At 34.4% G+C, this 17,505-nt stretch overlaps 1 protein-coding gene across 6 annotated transcripts in view; it reads right to left on the bottom strand.

The window, feature by feature from the left end:
- Positions 1 to 17,505, bottom strand: part of RAD21L1 (RAD21 cohesin complex component like 1) — a 44,978-nt gene that overhangs the window by 7,928 nt on the left and 19,545 nt on the right. For 3 of the 6 annotated variants that reach the window (XM_056811990.1, XM_056811987.1, XM_007474504.3), the window contains exons 7-12: positions 11,315 to 11,428; positions 10,317 to 10,445; positions 8,669 to 8,898; positions 7,980 to 8,079; positions 3,352 to 3,488; positions 1,046 to 1,147 (exon numbers count right to left, since the gene is read on the bottom strand). In XM_056811990.1, coding sequence (XP_056667968.1) covers positions 1,046 to 1,147; positions 3,352 to 3,488; positions 7,980 to 8,079; positions 8,669 to 8,898; positions 10,317 to 10,445; positions 11,315 to 11,428 — 812 coding nt within the window. The remainder of the gene's footprint in view (positions 1 to 1,045; positions 1,148 to 3,351; positions 3,489 to 7,979; positions 8,080 to 8,668; positions 8,899 to 10,316; positions 10,446 to 11,314; positions 11,429 to 17,505) is intronic. The other 3 variants (XM_056811989.1, XM_056811991.1, XM_056811988.1) reach the window with 2 other exon arrangements.

The following is a 17,505-nucleotide window of genomic DNA, read 5'->3' as shown; positions in this document are numbered from 1 at the left end:
ATATTGGTTATTTTATATATATTTAGTTTTATATATATTGGTTATAAGTAAAATGGGATATAGCTGAATACTATTACCTGTTCCTCTCGATTTGTTACAAGGATACATTAGATAACTTTTCCTTTACTCTCTTTGACCTTATCCATTTATTGAAATCTTATTCATACTTCACACTCAGCTCAAATGTCATATCCTTTGTGAAACATTCCATAATCTTCTCAATTGGAATGACTTTTACTTTTTTGAACCCATAAGGCCCTTGGTAACTCTCTCAATAATATATTACTTATTGAACTTTAAAAAATTGAATCTGTGATTTCATTGGTTAGGGAAACTCCTAGCGAAGAAACTCCCTTTACCAATGCAGATTTGTATTTGCTCTCAGAGAGTAGCCCAGCTCACTGGGAGGTTGAATGGCTTGTCAAGAGTTACTTAGCTGGTATATGTTAGAGGCAAGACTTGAACTCAAATATTCCTGACTCCAAAAGCAGTTTCTTATTCATAATACCCTGTTGCATTACCTTATTCTCTTTGTATTATAGTATGCATTAAAGTTAGATAATGCTTAAATCAATCAGCCTTTTTGGTGCCATAGACTCCTTTAGCAGTATGGCAAAGCCTACATATGTACCTTTTCTCAGAATAATGCTCTAAAATCCATAAGACAAACAAAAATAGGATTACCAAGGAAACCAATCATGTTAAAATAAAGTTGCAATTTTTTCCCATTCAAGTTCATAGACCACCTGAAATCTATGCACAGATCCCTTTGGAGTTCAAACTCCAGGTTAAGGAATTTTGGCTTGGATATATTTGTAATATTCATATCCCCCTATTAAATTTATCTGTAAGAGTGTAGGGACTATATTTTTATAGTCTTTGCAGCTCCGTTAGCACCTTCAATAACAAATTCTCAATAAAATGACTGTTGAATGAATGAATAAATGTAATTTAAGATCTTCAAAGACAAGTGTTGAATAACTACAAAGTACTTAATATGTTAGGAAATAAAACTGCTTAGCAACCTTGTTAGGATTACACATACATTTTCCAAATCAATTTGGTAATTTTCGACTTCCAATCCCAAAAAGTCATTCATTGACAAAGATTTCTCAGGCCTGAAAGAAACCATTTCGGTTGCTTCCTGCTAAGACAAAAAAGGTAAACACAACTGTTATTTAGCTAATAGTTATTACAGAATTAATTACACTTTCTTAAATACATTAATCATATGAATTGCATTTCAATAGTTTATTTTAAAAACTATACACGAGTTCCTGAAAATATTTCTTTCACTCTTCGAGTAATCAAACTAATATACTTTGCTTGATTTTTTTTTTATAGTCAGGTAATATTCTACCTACATTTAAACAGAACCAAGTAATTGTATTTTCTTATTTAAGATATATAATCATGGGTTTTATTTTTTTATTTCTCTGAGTATTTTGTTTTCCATTTGATTTGTATTTTTCATGTGGTGCCATGAATATAAATACCAGAATAAACCTATCTGAAGTTATCCTTCACTTTTGTGAGAGGAGGAAGGGAAAACCAAAGCTTAAAGTTGAAAACTTGTGTACAGTAACAGCAATATTGTAAGATAATCAACTGTCAAAGACTTAGCAACTCTCAGCAATACAATGATCTGGGACAATTCTGAAGGACTTATGACAAAGAATGCTATTGTCAGAATGCATATCAAAAGATACTATTTTTCATTTTAGTTTATGTGTATTTTTATTTGGGGGTTTTAGTTTTAAATGAGCATTCTCCTGTAACAATTCAACATGGAAATAAGTTTTGCATTTTAATACATGTATAACCTAGTTAAAATTGCTTATTATCAGTAAGAGGTGGGAGGAAAGAAAGGGAAGAGAAAATTTGGATCTTGCAATTTGGAAAAATGTATGTGGAAAATTGTTATTACATGTAATTGGGAAAATAATATATATGCATATATACACACACAATTTTAAAAATGAAGTTGAAAACTCAAAATTAAAATGTCCCTTTAAACCTCCAAGATGAGAGGAAAATGGTAAAGCCGAAAAACTACTTAGAAGTGGAAAAACAAATTATGGCTACCCCTGAGGAAATAAAACAATCATATTTTCTTAAAGATATTGGTTTATTCTATTCTAATTCTATTATTGAAATTTATAATACACATTTTGATTTTTTAAATGATTACCTCCATTCTTATCCTATCATTTTCATTCTTTTATGCTCCCAGAACCCAACCCTGCACATAGTTATCACTTATACCTATTTATTTAATTTCTTTCCACAGAACACTGAATTATCTTAGTTGCTATTAAAATATAGTGGTCTGTTGGTAAAGCTGTGAATTAGTCTAACCATTATGGAAAGCAATTGGGAACTCTACCCCCAAAGCTATTAAATTATGCGTACCCTTTCACCCAGCAATCATTCTGTATCCCTAAAAGATCAAAGGATGTACAACATTTTTTTAAAGCAACTCTTTTTTGGTGGCAGAGAACTGGAAATTAAGGGAATGCCCACTAATTGGGGAAGATACACACAAGTTAAGGTATATGTTTATGATTGAATACTATTATGCTGTAGTAAATGATGAAGGGAATTATTTCAGAACATCTTGAGAGGACTTGTATGAAGTGATTCCAAGTGAAGTGAGCAGAGTCAGCACAGTTTATATAATAACAGAAATATTAAAAAGATAATGAAATTTGAGAGGTTTAAGGTGGCTCAGTAGATAGTGAGCCCCCACAGTAACTTTCAAATAATTTAATGATATAAATGTTTGTTAAATGAATCAAGAATTTAAAAGAATAAAATGAAATTTTGTTTCAATCTGAAATTATATTGCATTCCTTATCATCTACTCTCTGAGGTGCCTATTGCTCAGCAGATAGAGATCATGTTTCATACTGCAGAGCTGTAATAGCTACTGAAGAAAACCTATAAAACAATATATGTACTAAGTGTATGAGAGGTGAACTATGGCATAAATGTATGATATTACTGAAAGACACAAGATTCCTAGCTCAGCCTTGAGAAAATAACTCTTAATAAATTAGAATAAATCACTATGATTTTATAAATCTATATTAATGCATTTGCCAAGCAATAAGGGATGTATAGGGGAGTCAGTCTCTAAGCCTACAGGACCCTAATTGAAGCTCCATTTCCATCACTACTGACTGTCATCCTGAGCAAGTCACTTAAGCTATAAGTGCACCTAGAAAACCTTCCTTAGGCTAGAAATTGCAGAACATTTACTGTTTTGTCTTGATACGAGGAATTTCTTCACTGGAATTTCCCTATTCAAGCAAAAATACAGATCTACATCAAAATGATCATAAACTTAACCATAGCATCAGCATTTTCAATGGCGTCTTCATGCTTGTCACTCCCACATTTAGTCAACAGATCTTCAGTTCCATCTGTCATCATTTTTGAATGAGTTAACTCTTTCAGGTTGCATGGTTCTTCCATTATGGAAGTCTCTGAATCAACAAAGAAATAAAGAAATGGAGTTCAATGGAAATACTCAGAAATTGTCAACATCCTTCTAATATCCAAATAAGGACATGAATTATGCAAAAGGATGAACTGGAAAACAAAGAAATACAGGATATTTAGAATCAATTCACTGATAAGCAATTATTAAGTGTGTACTATGTAGTCTGTAAGTCTTCCCTTCTTATACTCTCTAATCTTCATCACTTTCCAAATCTCCAGCATATTATAGAGGCCGATTTTTCATAGCACTCTTGATTTTTCCCCACTTAATATCACAGCATATTTTAATATGTTAATAAGAAGGCAATGGACATCTGGTCAAGATTGCTGTCTGAATAGTGCTGGGCCATCTAGTTTTCCCATACTTACTCCAGCAAACACTAAAATTTGTTCAAGACAATAATAAACAAGAACTTCAATGAGAAATTATAGTAAGTTACTTCTTTCACTCCAGAACTTCACAAGCAATCAGCAGCCTATTGGTAAGAGGAAAGGAGGCTGCCAGAAAAGCTAATGCTAGCACCTTATATCCTACCAATTTGATCAGAGAAGGGCCAGAGACCCTTGCAGTCTACAGGGTGCTCTATCCAGAAGGAGCAGGAATAGAAGGATCTTTTAAAGAAGCCCCGGGGTGGTTGGGGAGTGTGCCTTGGGGGAACAAAAATGATCAACTCAGGTACCGAGGGATACTAGAAAATTCTGTCTTGGGGGCATCTGGGTAGCTCAGTGTATTGAGAGCCAGGGCTAGAGACAGGAGGTCCTAGCTTCAAATCTGGCCTCAGACACTTCCCAGCTTTGTGACTCTGGGCAAGTCACTTGACCCCTATTGCCTAGCCCTTACTGCTCTTCTGCCTTGGAACCAATACATAGTATTGATTCTAAGATGGAAGGTAAGGGTTTAAAAAAAAAGGAAAAAAAAAGAAAATCCTGTCTTGATAAGCCAGTGAAGGTCTTGAAGTTCCAACTCTCCGAACCTTAAAGATTCTGGTAAGTAATCCTGAGATGAGGAAGTCTACACACAAGAATCCAGGGGGCCCAGAAAGAAAGGCCAACCACTCCACCCCAAAATACATCAGTGATAGAATCTGGTCCTCCAATAAAGCCCCAAATCAGGGATGAAAGCTAGAGAAATGAATAAATCATAGAAATTATTGACCACTATAAAAAATGATTACAAATTTAGAGAATCTCCCAAAAGACTATGAGAATATCTCTAGAACAAATGCAAGCAGAAACTTGAAGAAGAAAAAAAATAGATCTGACAAAGTTACTTTTCTAATATGAAACATAAAAAATCCTGAGTTTAAACATTTAAAAGCTTCTTGAATCAATCTCTCACCTACATTTCACGTAGTATGTTGGATGGAATGCCAAACCTGGCGGGAGTCAAGAAGTCACAAGGTCTGAGTTCAAATTCTGCCCCAGACCTAGTTGTGACCATGAGAAAATCACTTAAGTTCTGTGTCTCACTTTCCTAAGCTGTAAAATGAGGATAATCATAGTATCTATCTCTCAGGGTTGTTGTGAGGATAAAATGAGATATTCTTTGTAAAATGTTTTGAAGTCTTTAAAGTGCTATATATAAACACTAGCTACTATTATCATTATGTATCTTATCTTTAGTCCATACTCTCCTTCACACCGTCTCTGATGCCACTAGTATTAGTACTGCCTGCATTCATGCCTCTGTACAGAAATTCTGGAATGTACTTCCTCTTCACCTCCACTTCTCTGACTTCCTAGTTTCCTCCAACAATAGTTCAGGTGCCACTTCTCATATAAGAACTTTCCTGATCCTCCCAGTTGCTAATGCTCTCTCCTTCTTGAAATTATTTCATACTTACTTATCTGTGTACTTGTATTCCTGTCCCCCCAGGAAAATATAATTTCCTTGAAAATAGACTGCTTTGCTTTTGTCTTTATATTTCCAGAAACTTGCTTGGTGCTTTATATATAGTAGGTGCTTAATAATTTTTTTCAAATTACAACACTTTCTAAATTAATCAAAATAGTAACAGTATTATTATGGAATTAGACAAAACAACATAAAAATCTACATGGAAAAATAAATATATCAAGAATATTAAACTTAAATTGTAAAAAAGATTTTATCTCCTGCTCTGCAAATGGGTAAAGATGAAAAAGATAAGAATGGCTAGTGTGGAAGAAATAGGGGAGATTTCTTGTGGGAAAACAGGGATACTATTGCAATGTTAGTGGAGCTGTGAAATAGAACAACTATTTTAGAAAGCAATTTAAAATTATGCAAATAAGTGAGTAAAATGTTCATCCCCTTTGATTCAAAGAGTTCACTCCTAGGTCTATATACCCCAAGGATTTATTGATAAGAAGAAAGTCTACAAATACACCAAAATATTTATAGCAGTACTTTTGCTGATAGCAAAGAATAAGAAGCAAAGCTAATGCCCATCAGCTGACCAATAGCCAAGCAAACTGTGGTACATGCAACTATAACAAATGTGATAAATAAGGAGAAACATGAAAAGATCTGTAAGAACTGATGCAGAATAGACTAAGCAGAGGCAAGAAAATAATATATACAATGACTATAATGATGTAAATGTAAAGAAAAAGTATATAAAAAATCAAAAGTGAATGTTTCAAAATTACAGTGAACAAGCACGGCTCCAAAGAAGAGATATGAGAAGACACCTTAATCAAAAATGTTGTACATTATATTATTTTCAGACTTTTTGATATATTAATCAGTTATGGTAATTTTTCCCTTGGGGTTGGGGCTTTAAAATGCTATATTGAGTATTCCCAGATGGCTCTCTGGGAATAGAAAAGAAGGGACTGTTTGTTCAGTCATTTCAATCATGTCTACACAAGGTTTTCTTGGCAAAGATACTGCAGTGGTTTGCCATTTCCTTCTCCAGTTCATTTTATAGAGAGGAACTGAGACCAACAGGGTTAAATGACTTGCCCAGGATGACCCAACTAATAAAGGAAGGGATGCTGGGGGAAATTTTGGCAATGTGAAAAAAAGACAAAAGTTTATTTAAAAAAATAATGAAAATGAAAAAAGAAAAAGGGAAATTAGTACCTCTAGATCTCAAATTATATAGCGTATGTCAGTAATTATCTAAATTATGTGGCATTAATTTTAAAATATAAAACATAAGTCCATGGAGAAAAGATCTAGTATTCAATATACTTGGAACAAAAAATACTGAATAAATTACTAAATATTTGCAAAATTTAAAGGGAAAACTGAATAATAGTTCAGAGAATAATGGGAATAGATCAGTGCCTGAAACTACATATCACAATAAATTCAAAATGAATCAGTAATTTATTTTTAATTGGAGAACAAGACATTTAACAATCTTTCTTAACTGCAGAAAGAGTAAATTCTTAATAAGTCATGAATTACATGAGTTATAATTATGAGACGAAAATAGAATTAATTATATAAAAATAAAAAGCTTCAATACAACAAAAAATAATGCATCCAGTAAAGAAACAAAGTAAGTAAAAATTATTTGTTTCAACATTGTTGATAAAGTTTGACCTCATTTGACACATTTTCCAAAAGATAAATGATCAAAGGATGTGAACAATCAATTTTCAAAAGAAACACAAATTATCTGCAGTCACGTGACAATCAAAATCTCTCATAGTCAAAGAAATGCAAATTAATACAATTCTGATATTCCACTTAATTTTCATCAAAGTGGCAAAAATGTCAAAATAAAGTGCAGGTGGAATTATATCCAACCTTTTGAGTGTGGAATTAGACAATGATGTTTTTTAACGTATCCTATAACTCAATAGTCTCATTACTAGAGGTAGTTGGTGGAGCAGTGGAAAGAGCACTTGGTCTGTAATCAGGAAGACCTGATTTGAGTGCAGACATTTACTAATCTGGGAAAGTGGCTTAATCTGTTTGTCTCAGTTTCCTCATTTGTAAAATGGTGATTATAATGGCAGCTACCTTGCAGGATCAAATTGTGAAGATCAAAGGAGATCACATTTGCAAAAAAAAAATATTGTCTATACAAAACTATTCCTAGAAGTACTATTTGTAATATCAAAAACTATAAACAAATCCTTAAGTCATAAATCATGGTATGGTGGGATATCAAACTTAGACAGGAAATTCTTTCTTCTCAAGAATTGTTAGGAAATGGAATGATTACACATGACTTGCCCTATATACCTATACCTACCCTGCTAATTTTCAAAAGATTAGAATACAGTTTTAATTACAACCACAAGTACTAAATCCTGGAAACTGTTGAACAATTTTATTTTTCTTTGCTAATTAAGAAGGAGGTACTCCTCAGGGCCAACATTTTGGACATCACTTGTTATTTTACAGAATGGCTTCTTTTTAAGTAAATCTTTTATAGCAAAAAACAAGCTAGGTGTTCTTTGATTAGCAAATGGCAAAATAAATAATGGTTACATGAATGAAATGGCATGCTATTATACCATGATAAATGTCTTACCTAGCAGGTCATTGTTTTTTGCTTCTTCCATTTCAGATCTCATCTGTGAAGATTTTCTTCTATTTTTAAAGCCAGATGACTGAAAGCATTTTCGAAACAACTGTGAAAAAACCAATAATATACAAATATACACAGAAGTGATAAAGTATAACACTAACATACTACATGATGCATATTGAAAATTTAGCATTTGGCCATTTACAACATGCATTTCATCTATTATCTCATTTGATTCGTATACCAGCCCTATGAAATAGGAGAAAGAAAAAACAGCATATGTAGAGTCAAAAGTGCTTGATTTGGAGGCAGAGGCTCTACATTCAGATCATGACTATTACTTATTATCAGTGTGATCTTGGACAAGTCTCTCACTTAACTTCTCTGGACTCAGCTCCAAATGACCTTCAAGTTTCCTTCCAGTTCTAAAACCATAACTGTATGATCCATGTTTGACAAATAACAAAACTGAGACTCAGGGGAGATAAAAGATTAGCAGGAGGTCATTCAAGTAAGGGAGATAGACTGAACTCAAATTTTCTTACTATAGACAGGTATTTTTAACAATGCTGCATCCATCTAGGTTAGTCTCTTAGTTGTTTGAATTCAAATTGCAAAATTTTGAACAGGGATTTCTATTATTGATATACAATGTCAATGTTAGATCAGTATAAAAAGACAGAAACTTTTACCATTTTAAGCTCAGGATTAATCAGAAACTGGGTAGCATTTGATAGAAGTGTATCTACTCCCCCAGTCTCCTTCCACATCATCAAACGTCTGGTAGGAGGTGCTAGTTCCAACACAGTCAGTGTATCCATGAAGTTACTAAGCTGTTTGTGAATGGTGCTGCTGCTGAGCTCCTTCACTGGATCAATAAGTAGCTTCTTCTTACGTTTGCTTTTCCTTCTCCGTGCAATATCTAAGAAATGTCCACAAATTTGACTAATGAAGTTCCTTATTATGATGGTGTTTGAGAGATTTCATATCAACAAAATATATGAAGCTTGATTTTTCTCTTCCTGGATCTCAAGAGTACAATAATGCATCTTGTAGAATTTCATGGAGTAGGAAATCTCACCTTTCATCCTTTAGCTTTCCTAGGATTCATTTAGTGGCTAGTAGTCACCAAATAATGTACTTTGACAAATATCTGGCAAAGGTTATTCGGAGCATTAGTGGGAGTAGCACACCCAAGAGATAGAGAGACAGACAGACAAACACCCATACAAACACACAGAGAGCTGCTTCTGGTCCCAACTATATTATGTATGGTGCCTGATCTCATAAGTTATAGTTGCAATGTTACTTTTGTAATGAACTCTTGAAACTGGAAGAAACTTCTATATCTCATATAATAACTAGTTCATTCTGTCACTTTTATATCAGCACTTCCCAAACTAATTTGGCTACACAGATTCTTTTGGAGTTTGATGGAATTTATAAATACTAACCTGGGGAAATTGGGACTGAGCATAGAATGCCCACTGGGATAATGAAGGTAGAGAAAATTTGGAACAAAATAAACTTTTCATTTAGAAAAATTGTCACACATGCTTGAAATTTTTCATATATACATTGAGTACTTTATAGAGTACTTTATGGAGTTAGGAAATATTGGCTTAGGTAGAAATGTGTCTAAACCCATGCTGGCAAAGACATGGCACATGTACCTCAGCAGCATGGAGGGGGCTGGTCTGGTTCCCCTCTCCACCATTCTTGAGGGCAATTTTCACATGCCCCACCCTTCTGTCCAGCAGCCCAATGTGAGAACTTCCTCCACTTTCTGGGGTAATTCAGGGGGCTCACAGGTGGCTTGAGGGTGCAGTTTAGGCACATAGTTTCTAAAAGGTTCCAACACTGGCATCTCCCAAACTGGATACCAACCTTTTAAAGCTCTATAGGGAAAGGAATTCCACAACTTTCCATTGTAGTGTCTGATAGCACTCAGTAGAAAAAAAATTTTGTTTTATTTTATTTAAATCCTGCTTACTAAAATCTAAGCCCATTTTCTCCCTGGAGATGAGTGACTGCCTCTCACTCCAACAAATTCCTACACAGACTTAAAGAATATCATTATTACTTTGTCTCTTCAACTTTAGGACTTCTCTTTAGGGTGAGGAAATCTAATGTCTTTCCCCTTAGCCATCAGCATTTCCTTATAAATTTTTTTCAAAGACGTAATCAATGAACCACCTTTAAATTTTATACAACACCAAACTGGATATAGTCTTGTACTGTTCAAACATATTATCATACTCAACAGTATTCCACATATGTTTATTTTCTATCTTTTAACCTCTTTAAATCCAAGAAACAAAAAACAAAAATGACTCTGACCTTCAAGATTAATTGGATCAAGGGTAAATTCTTCTTCTTCATTTATCATCAACATAGTTCCGTTCATTTGCTGATTATCAGGTGGATTTATAGACTCTGGATATATAGATTCTGAATTGCATACTTCTACTATTGAACACATAACAATAGTTTCATGAAAACAAGCCAATGACAAAGAAGTAGTGTTGCAAATTATAGGAGAATACAGGAACTAAGTGCAAATAGTAACTTTATATATAAGTTAAAAACAGTGGATAGAAACTATAAATTATTCACTAATAATTATGGCTCCATAAAGAATTAGAATTATATTTTCATATATAATTTTCCCTCTGCCCAAATTTCTACCCCAGGATCAAAAGCAAATTTTTTAAAAGTGAGAAGAGTCAGAATGGAAGCTAATCATACCTATAATATTTAGATGCTCATTATAGAACTGAAAAATTGTAATGTTAGTTAAGTCTATATTCATTTCAAGTAGGAAAAATACTAATCATTAAGTAGCTATGTAATTATATTCTAAAACATTATTTTTAGTTCCTCATAAAAGTATGTATGTATTATAATATAAGCATACTTATACATAATATATATTTTACCACTTACTCTAAAAATACTTTTCAGCTCTGGAAAATCATGAAGACCATATACTAATGTGTAGAAGAACTGGAATCTATAACTATAACATGAAATCTATAAATGCAACATGCTGATGAAATCATAAATCTTTGAAGTATCTTAATAGGTCAACACAGGTAATTTAAAAAACACACTACTTGTCAAATCACTTAAATGTGTGCTAATGACTAATATTTTGTAGTTACGAATTTTCCAGGCAGCAAAATTTCAGTGTTAAGTCATTTAGATCTCAAACCACCACTCTAATTTCCTAGAACCCTAGTACTTGAAGGTACTGTGTCCTATAAACTTAGTCCTTATGACACTTAATTTGAATGCTCATTTTTTGAGGCAGTACATAAAAGCAAATATGAACTCACCAACTAATGAATCTGGTGATTCAAGAGATTCAGGAGGTTCAGGAGGCAAAGAAATTTCTCCATCCAAATTGAAGTCTTCCAACAGAATATTGTGGTCATCTTGTAACAGCTTGTCTTAAATACATAATAGGTAACTTTATCGTGGAAAGTTGAAAAAGTACACTCATGAAAATAAAAATAAAATGTGTTGAATGCAATTTCAACATATGGCTAACTTAATTTTCTATCACACATCACTGGTTTATATCACTTATAAAATTAAAACTGCCTGATATATAATCAAATTTAGTCAAATTCAGGCTAATAATGATGTTAATAAAATTATATTTAGCCATAAATAATATTGTAGTTCAGCAAACAATTCCTGAGATTACCTCACATTCTAACAAGAAATTCTGTATTAATAGACAAATCTGCACATTTATATTACCATCCCCCAAAAGATTAAATTATACCCAATAAAGTTTGTGTTAAATGTATTTTATTAGATTCCAACAGTAACCTTTGTCTGGTATTTGCCCATCCTATAATTTTATATAGTAGCTTTAGTAATAAAACCCTCAAATTAATGCAAAGATGTATCATTTTCTAAATGTTTTCATCACAAAGCCTTGTGAAGTAGGTAATGTTTTCTGTTTTACAGGTGATAAAACTGAGGCTTAGAGGAGCTAATAACAGGTTCATCACATATGCAAATGAAGGGATTATCTAGTCCACTACCTTCACTTTATAGCTAAGGAAACAGGTTGGAAAGATGAAGAGACTCAAATATTTCTAAAGCAAAAGTCTGAACATGTCATTCCCCTTCTCAATAAATTCCAAGGGATCCCTAACATCTCTGAAATCAAATACAAACCCCATTTTTGGCATTTGAACTCTTCATGACCTGAATCCATTTAATATTTCTATGTTTATTATACAGTACTCCCCTTCAAGCCCTTTTAGTCCCACCAAATTCACTTTCTTGCAGTTTCTGAAACCAAACATTCTATCTTAAGGCTTTTATACAGACTTTCTACAATGTCAATAATTACTCATTTTTTACTTCTGCCTATTAGAACTCCTTTGTTGTTGAAGTGTCAGTAATGTCTTACTGATTCTTCATGATCCCATCTGGGTTTCTGTTGGCAAAGATACTTGAGTGGTGTACTATGTCTTCCCAAGCTCATTTTATGGATGAGGAAAATGAGGCAGAGTTAAGTGACTTGCTGAAGGTCACAGCCAGATTTAAAGATGAGTCTTCCTGAGAGGCACAGTCAAGATGGCAGCTTAGACACAGCGAAAGTCCAGACCTCTGAAAACCCTTCCACACAAATCAAAAACACAGTACTTCAAGGGAACAGAAAACCAAATCTAACAACAGGACAGAGCTGGGGAATCCTCCTGCTGGATCCAACTTAAAAGGTACACCCCCAAAAAGTCTGAATTCTTGAACACTCGGGTTCAAGGGAAAGGAAAAAGGAAGGTCCCAGGACTCCTCTTCCAATTACCATGTTGCGTCTCCAGCAGTGGGTGGAATCTCTGGGTGGGCAACAGTGCTAGTCCAGAGGAAGTACCTTGCTGGCACAGCTATGCCAGGCTCAGGGCATTGAACACAGGCAGCAGAGAGGCAGCTGGAGGAGAAGCACTGGGATGGCAGCCTAGTCACAGCAGCCAAAATACTCCATCTACCCCCACCCCCTTGAGGTTTTGGCCTCAGGGCACATCCACCTCTACAGATCAATTCTGTCCTGGCTTAATCTTATAAATAGGGAAGATAAGAAGCCTTGAGCAGGGAAGCTCAAGCTCCAATACTCCTGCCCCATAGACTGCTCTGAGAGCCTCTCTGACTATGCTCCAAGGACAAAGACTGCAACCACTACAGGCTACAACCTAGGTAACAGGGCAGGAAGCCCAGCTCCATTTCAGCTTCTGCTGCGAGCTGGGGAAGATCTGACCTCTGGGCTCATCAATAACATCAGCCTAACCTAGTCAATCAGTAGAGCAGAGAAGAAGTCCCTTCAGGACAGAATAGACCAAATCCACAGATCCAGCAAATAATCAGAGGAGCAAGATTACAGGCAATCACAGGGGGAAAAGAAAGAAAAAATATAAGCAAACAACAGAAAAAGAAAAAAGAAATTACAATCAATAGCTTCTATTCAGGTAATGAATAAAGAGAAAATGGAACATCGGAGGACCAAGGAACACCAAGCAAAAAGAAAAACAAGTCATCTGGAAACAGAGGCACATCTAACCAGCTTGAAAATGAGGCAAAGAAGATGAAAGATGAGGCAAAGCAGATGAAAGATGACCTACAAAGGAAATAAGACCAGAAGGAGGATGACCAAAAAACCAGAGATGAAATTCAGACTTTAAAAATTAGAATCCAAAAACTAGAAGCAAATAATTTTACAAGGCAACAAGAATTTATAAAACAAAATCAAAAGAATGAAAAAATTGAGGAAAATATGAAACAGCTCATTTACAAAACTTTATACCTTGAAAACAGATCCAGGGGAGACAATTTAAGAATTATTGGACTACCAGAAGATCATGACAAAAGAAAAATCCTGGACATCATTCTATAGGAAATTATCCAAGAAAACCACCCCAACATTCTTGATCAAGAGGGAAAAGTAGAGCTTGAATGTGTGATATTTAAAAGAGTATATGGCTTAAACTGTAATAATTAAAATAGTGGGAGACATAAACTGTAGAATTTAAAATAGTTGTCTGCCATAAACTGTTATAATTAAAATGGTTGATAGATACAATTTATGCTAGATATAAGAGTGGGTGAGTAAATTTGTGACTGCATAAAATATGTTTCACTACAGTGTCTTGGTTTTAAATCAAATATAAGGTGGTCGCCAGGGAAAATATTCCCAATTTTGAATATACTCAAGTCAACTGGGTTTTATAGAGATTTTAAATTAATAATATAATGAGGAATTAAAGAAAGAGAGAAAGAGTAAGAAAGGAATAAGTATGAACGGCCTTAAGCCAACATGGCCTAGACCTGAGTCTTAAGAGAGAGAAATCAGTCAGTCAGTCTTTTATCACTCACCACAAGGTCTGTCTAAGCAAGGATTCTAGTGACACCAGGCGAGCTCCATCTCAGCTGACTTCACCAGAGAGAGTTCTAGCCAGAGTCCTTCTCAAAGAGAGATCCAGCCAGAGACTGTTTCAAAGGGCCTCTCTCCAGAGCCTCCAGAGGGACAGAGTCCCCTCAGAGGAGCTCCAACGAGACTTCCTTAGAGATTGTCCTCCAAGAGCTTCCCTTCTCCAGAGCTTCTCTCAAGAGATTCTTCCCAAGCGATCCTCATCAGAGATCCTCCAAAAGGATTCCCCTCTCAAGAGATTCTGCTTTTTCTTATATAGGGGGTTTTCTCCTATGTCACCTCCCCTAAGTCCTTACATCTACCAATCACAGTAGACGTTTCCCAAAGGACAACCCATTCTAAAAACACTGCTGGGTCGACTAATCCCCTCAAGAGAAAACCTCTAAGTAAGTTTTTATCTCTTTGCTCCTGGCAAGCTTACAAGTTTCCCGACCTTTATAGGTACCTAGCATCCCATTGTATCAATTCTAAAAACAGGCATGGCTCAAAGAACTCCCTGCCTCATCATAAGCATGGGTCCAAGTACTTTCATTGTTTAGCAAGGAGTTTTCTCCCCTAAAGCAGACTTAAGTACAGGTGGAGTAGAGGTCCTCCCATTTCTGATCCTGGTGAGTTCTCACAGTCAAAATGGGGAATGTTCCCAGTAGGGAATTGCTCCAATTGAGAATTCCCCAATGGGGAAATTTTTAACATTCACAAGTCTGAGAAATTTCAAGATTTACAAATGATTCCACAGATCACTTCCTATATTTAATCCTCAATTGACAATGCCCAGGAATGTTATAGCCAAATTCAAGAACTACAAGACCAAGTAAAAAATATTACAAGCTGCTAAAAAAAGTCATTCAGATACCTATCAAACCACAGTTAGGATAACACAGGATCTGTCTGCATCTAAACTGAAGGACCGAAAGGCATGGAATATGATATTCTGGAAATCAAGGGAACTGGGTCTACAATCAAGAATCAACTACCCAGTAAAACTGATTATATTCTTGCAGGAGAAAGTATGGTCATTTAATAAAATTTAATAAAATAGAAGATTTCCAAGCATTCATAAAGAAAATACCGGTCTTAAACAGAAAATCTGATGCCCAAACACAGAACTCAAGAGAATCACTAAAAGGTAATTAAGAAAGGGGGTGTGTGCAAAAAAACCCTTTTAAAAGGGACCCAATAAGTTAAAAATGATTTCTATTCCTATAAGAAAAGATATTGGTAACTCTTAAAAATTGCTATTATCACCTGGGTAGCTAGAAGAATTATACTTAGAGGGAACAGTGACAAACTGTATAAAAGAGATTAATACTAAGAGAAATGGGAAAAGAGACAAAATGTGGTAAATTTATATTTCATAAAGAAGCTCATGGTGGGAGCAGGGGAGAACACCAATACACTGGAAGGGTAAGGAGGTTGGAGACAGGAAATACTTAATTCTTATGTGAATTTAAATTGACTCAAAGAGGGAAGAATAATGAGATCCATTGGGGCAGAAAATTGATTTATGCCCTATAGAGAAGTAGAAGGGTAACAAATGGACTGGTGGAGAGGGAAGCAATACAAGGTAGGGAGAGTGTGGGGGGTAGTTTAAAAAGACCCTAAAGAAAAATAAGAGGGGAATAAGAAGGGGAGGAATAAAGGGAAGTAAAATAAGGGTGGGAATTAAGGGGACTGATTAAAAACAAAACACTGGTGTAGAAGGAAATAGTGAAAAAAGAAAGGGCAGGACTAGGAGAGGAAATTAAAATGTTTGGGGAATACACAGGTGGTAATCATAACTCTGAATGTGAATAGGATAAACTCACTCATAAAAAGGAAGTAAATAGCAGAGTGGATTATATGCCAAAATCCTACCATATGTTGTCTACAAGAAACACACACGAGGCAGGTAGACACACACAGAGTAAAGGCAAAAGGCTGGAGCAAAATATATTGGTCATCAATTGAGAAAAAAAGGCAGGAGTTGCAATCATAATATCTGACAAAGCCAAAGTAAAAATAGATATAGTTAAAAGAGATAGGGAAGATAATTACATCCTGATAAAAGACAGTATAGACAACAAGGAAATATCAGTACTCAATATGCATGCACCAAATAGTATAGCATCCTAATTTCTAAAGGAGAAACTAGTGGAGCTTAAGGATGAAATAAATAGTAAAACTATACTAGTGGGAGAACTGGACCTTCCTCTATCAGATCTAGATAAATCAAACCAAAAAGTAAATAAGAAAGAGGTAAGAGATGTCAATGAAATCTTAGAAAAATTAGTGTTAAGAGATATGTGGAGAAAAAGAAATAGGGACAAACCTTCTTTTCAGCAGCACATGGTACCTTCACAAAGATTGACCATGTACTAGGGCATAAAAACATTGCAAACAAGTGCAAAAGAGCAGAAATAATAAATGCAACCTTTTCAGATCATAATGCAGTAAAAATAATAATTAGTAAGGGTACATGGAGATGCAAATCAAAAATTAATTGAAAATTAAATAATATGATTCTACAAAATCAGTTAAAGAACAAATCATAGAAACAATAATTTCATTGAAGAAAACAACAATGATGAGACATCCTTTCAAAATCTATGGGATGCAGCCAAAGCAGTACTCAGGGGGAAATTTATATCCTTGAGTGCATATATTAACAAATCAGAGAGGGAAGAGGTCAATGAATTGGGCATGCAAATTAAAAAACTAGAAAGAGAGCAAAATAAAAATCCTCAGATGAAGACTAAATTAGAGATCCTAAAAATTAAAGGAGAAATTAATAAAATCAAAAGTCAAAGAACTATTGAATTAATAAATAAGACTAGAAGCTGGCACTTTGAAAAAACAAATAAAAGAGACAAAGTACTAGTCAATCTAATTTAAAAAAGGAAAGAAGAAAACCAAATTAACAGTATCAAAGATGAAAAGGGAGACCTCACCTCTAATGAAAAGAAAATTAAGGCAATCATTAAAAACTATTTTACCCAATTATATGGAAATAATTATGGAAATCTAGGTGTTATGGATGAATATTTACAAAAATATAAATTGCCTAGATTAATAGAAGAAGAAATAGAATACTTAAATAATCTCATATTA

The sequence above is a fragment of the Monodelphis domestica genome, chromosome 1 (assembly GCF_027887165.1).
Source record: "Monodelphis domestica isolate mMonDom1 chromosome 1, mMonDom1.pri, whole genome shotgun sequence".
In the NCBI taxonomy this organism is placed as follows: domain Eukaryota; kingdom Metazoa; phylum Chordata; class Mammalia; order Didelphimorphia; family Didelphidae; genus Monodelphis; species Monodelphis domestica.
This window is presented reverse-complemented; position numbering and strand designations above follow the sequence as displayed.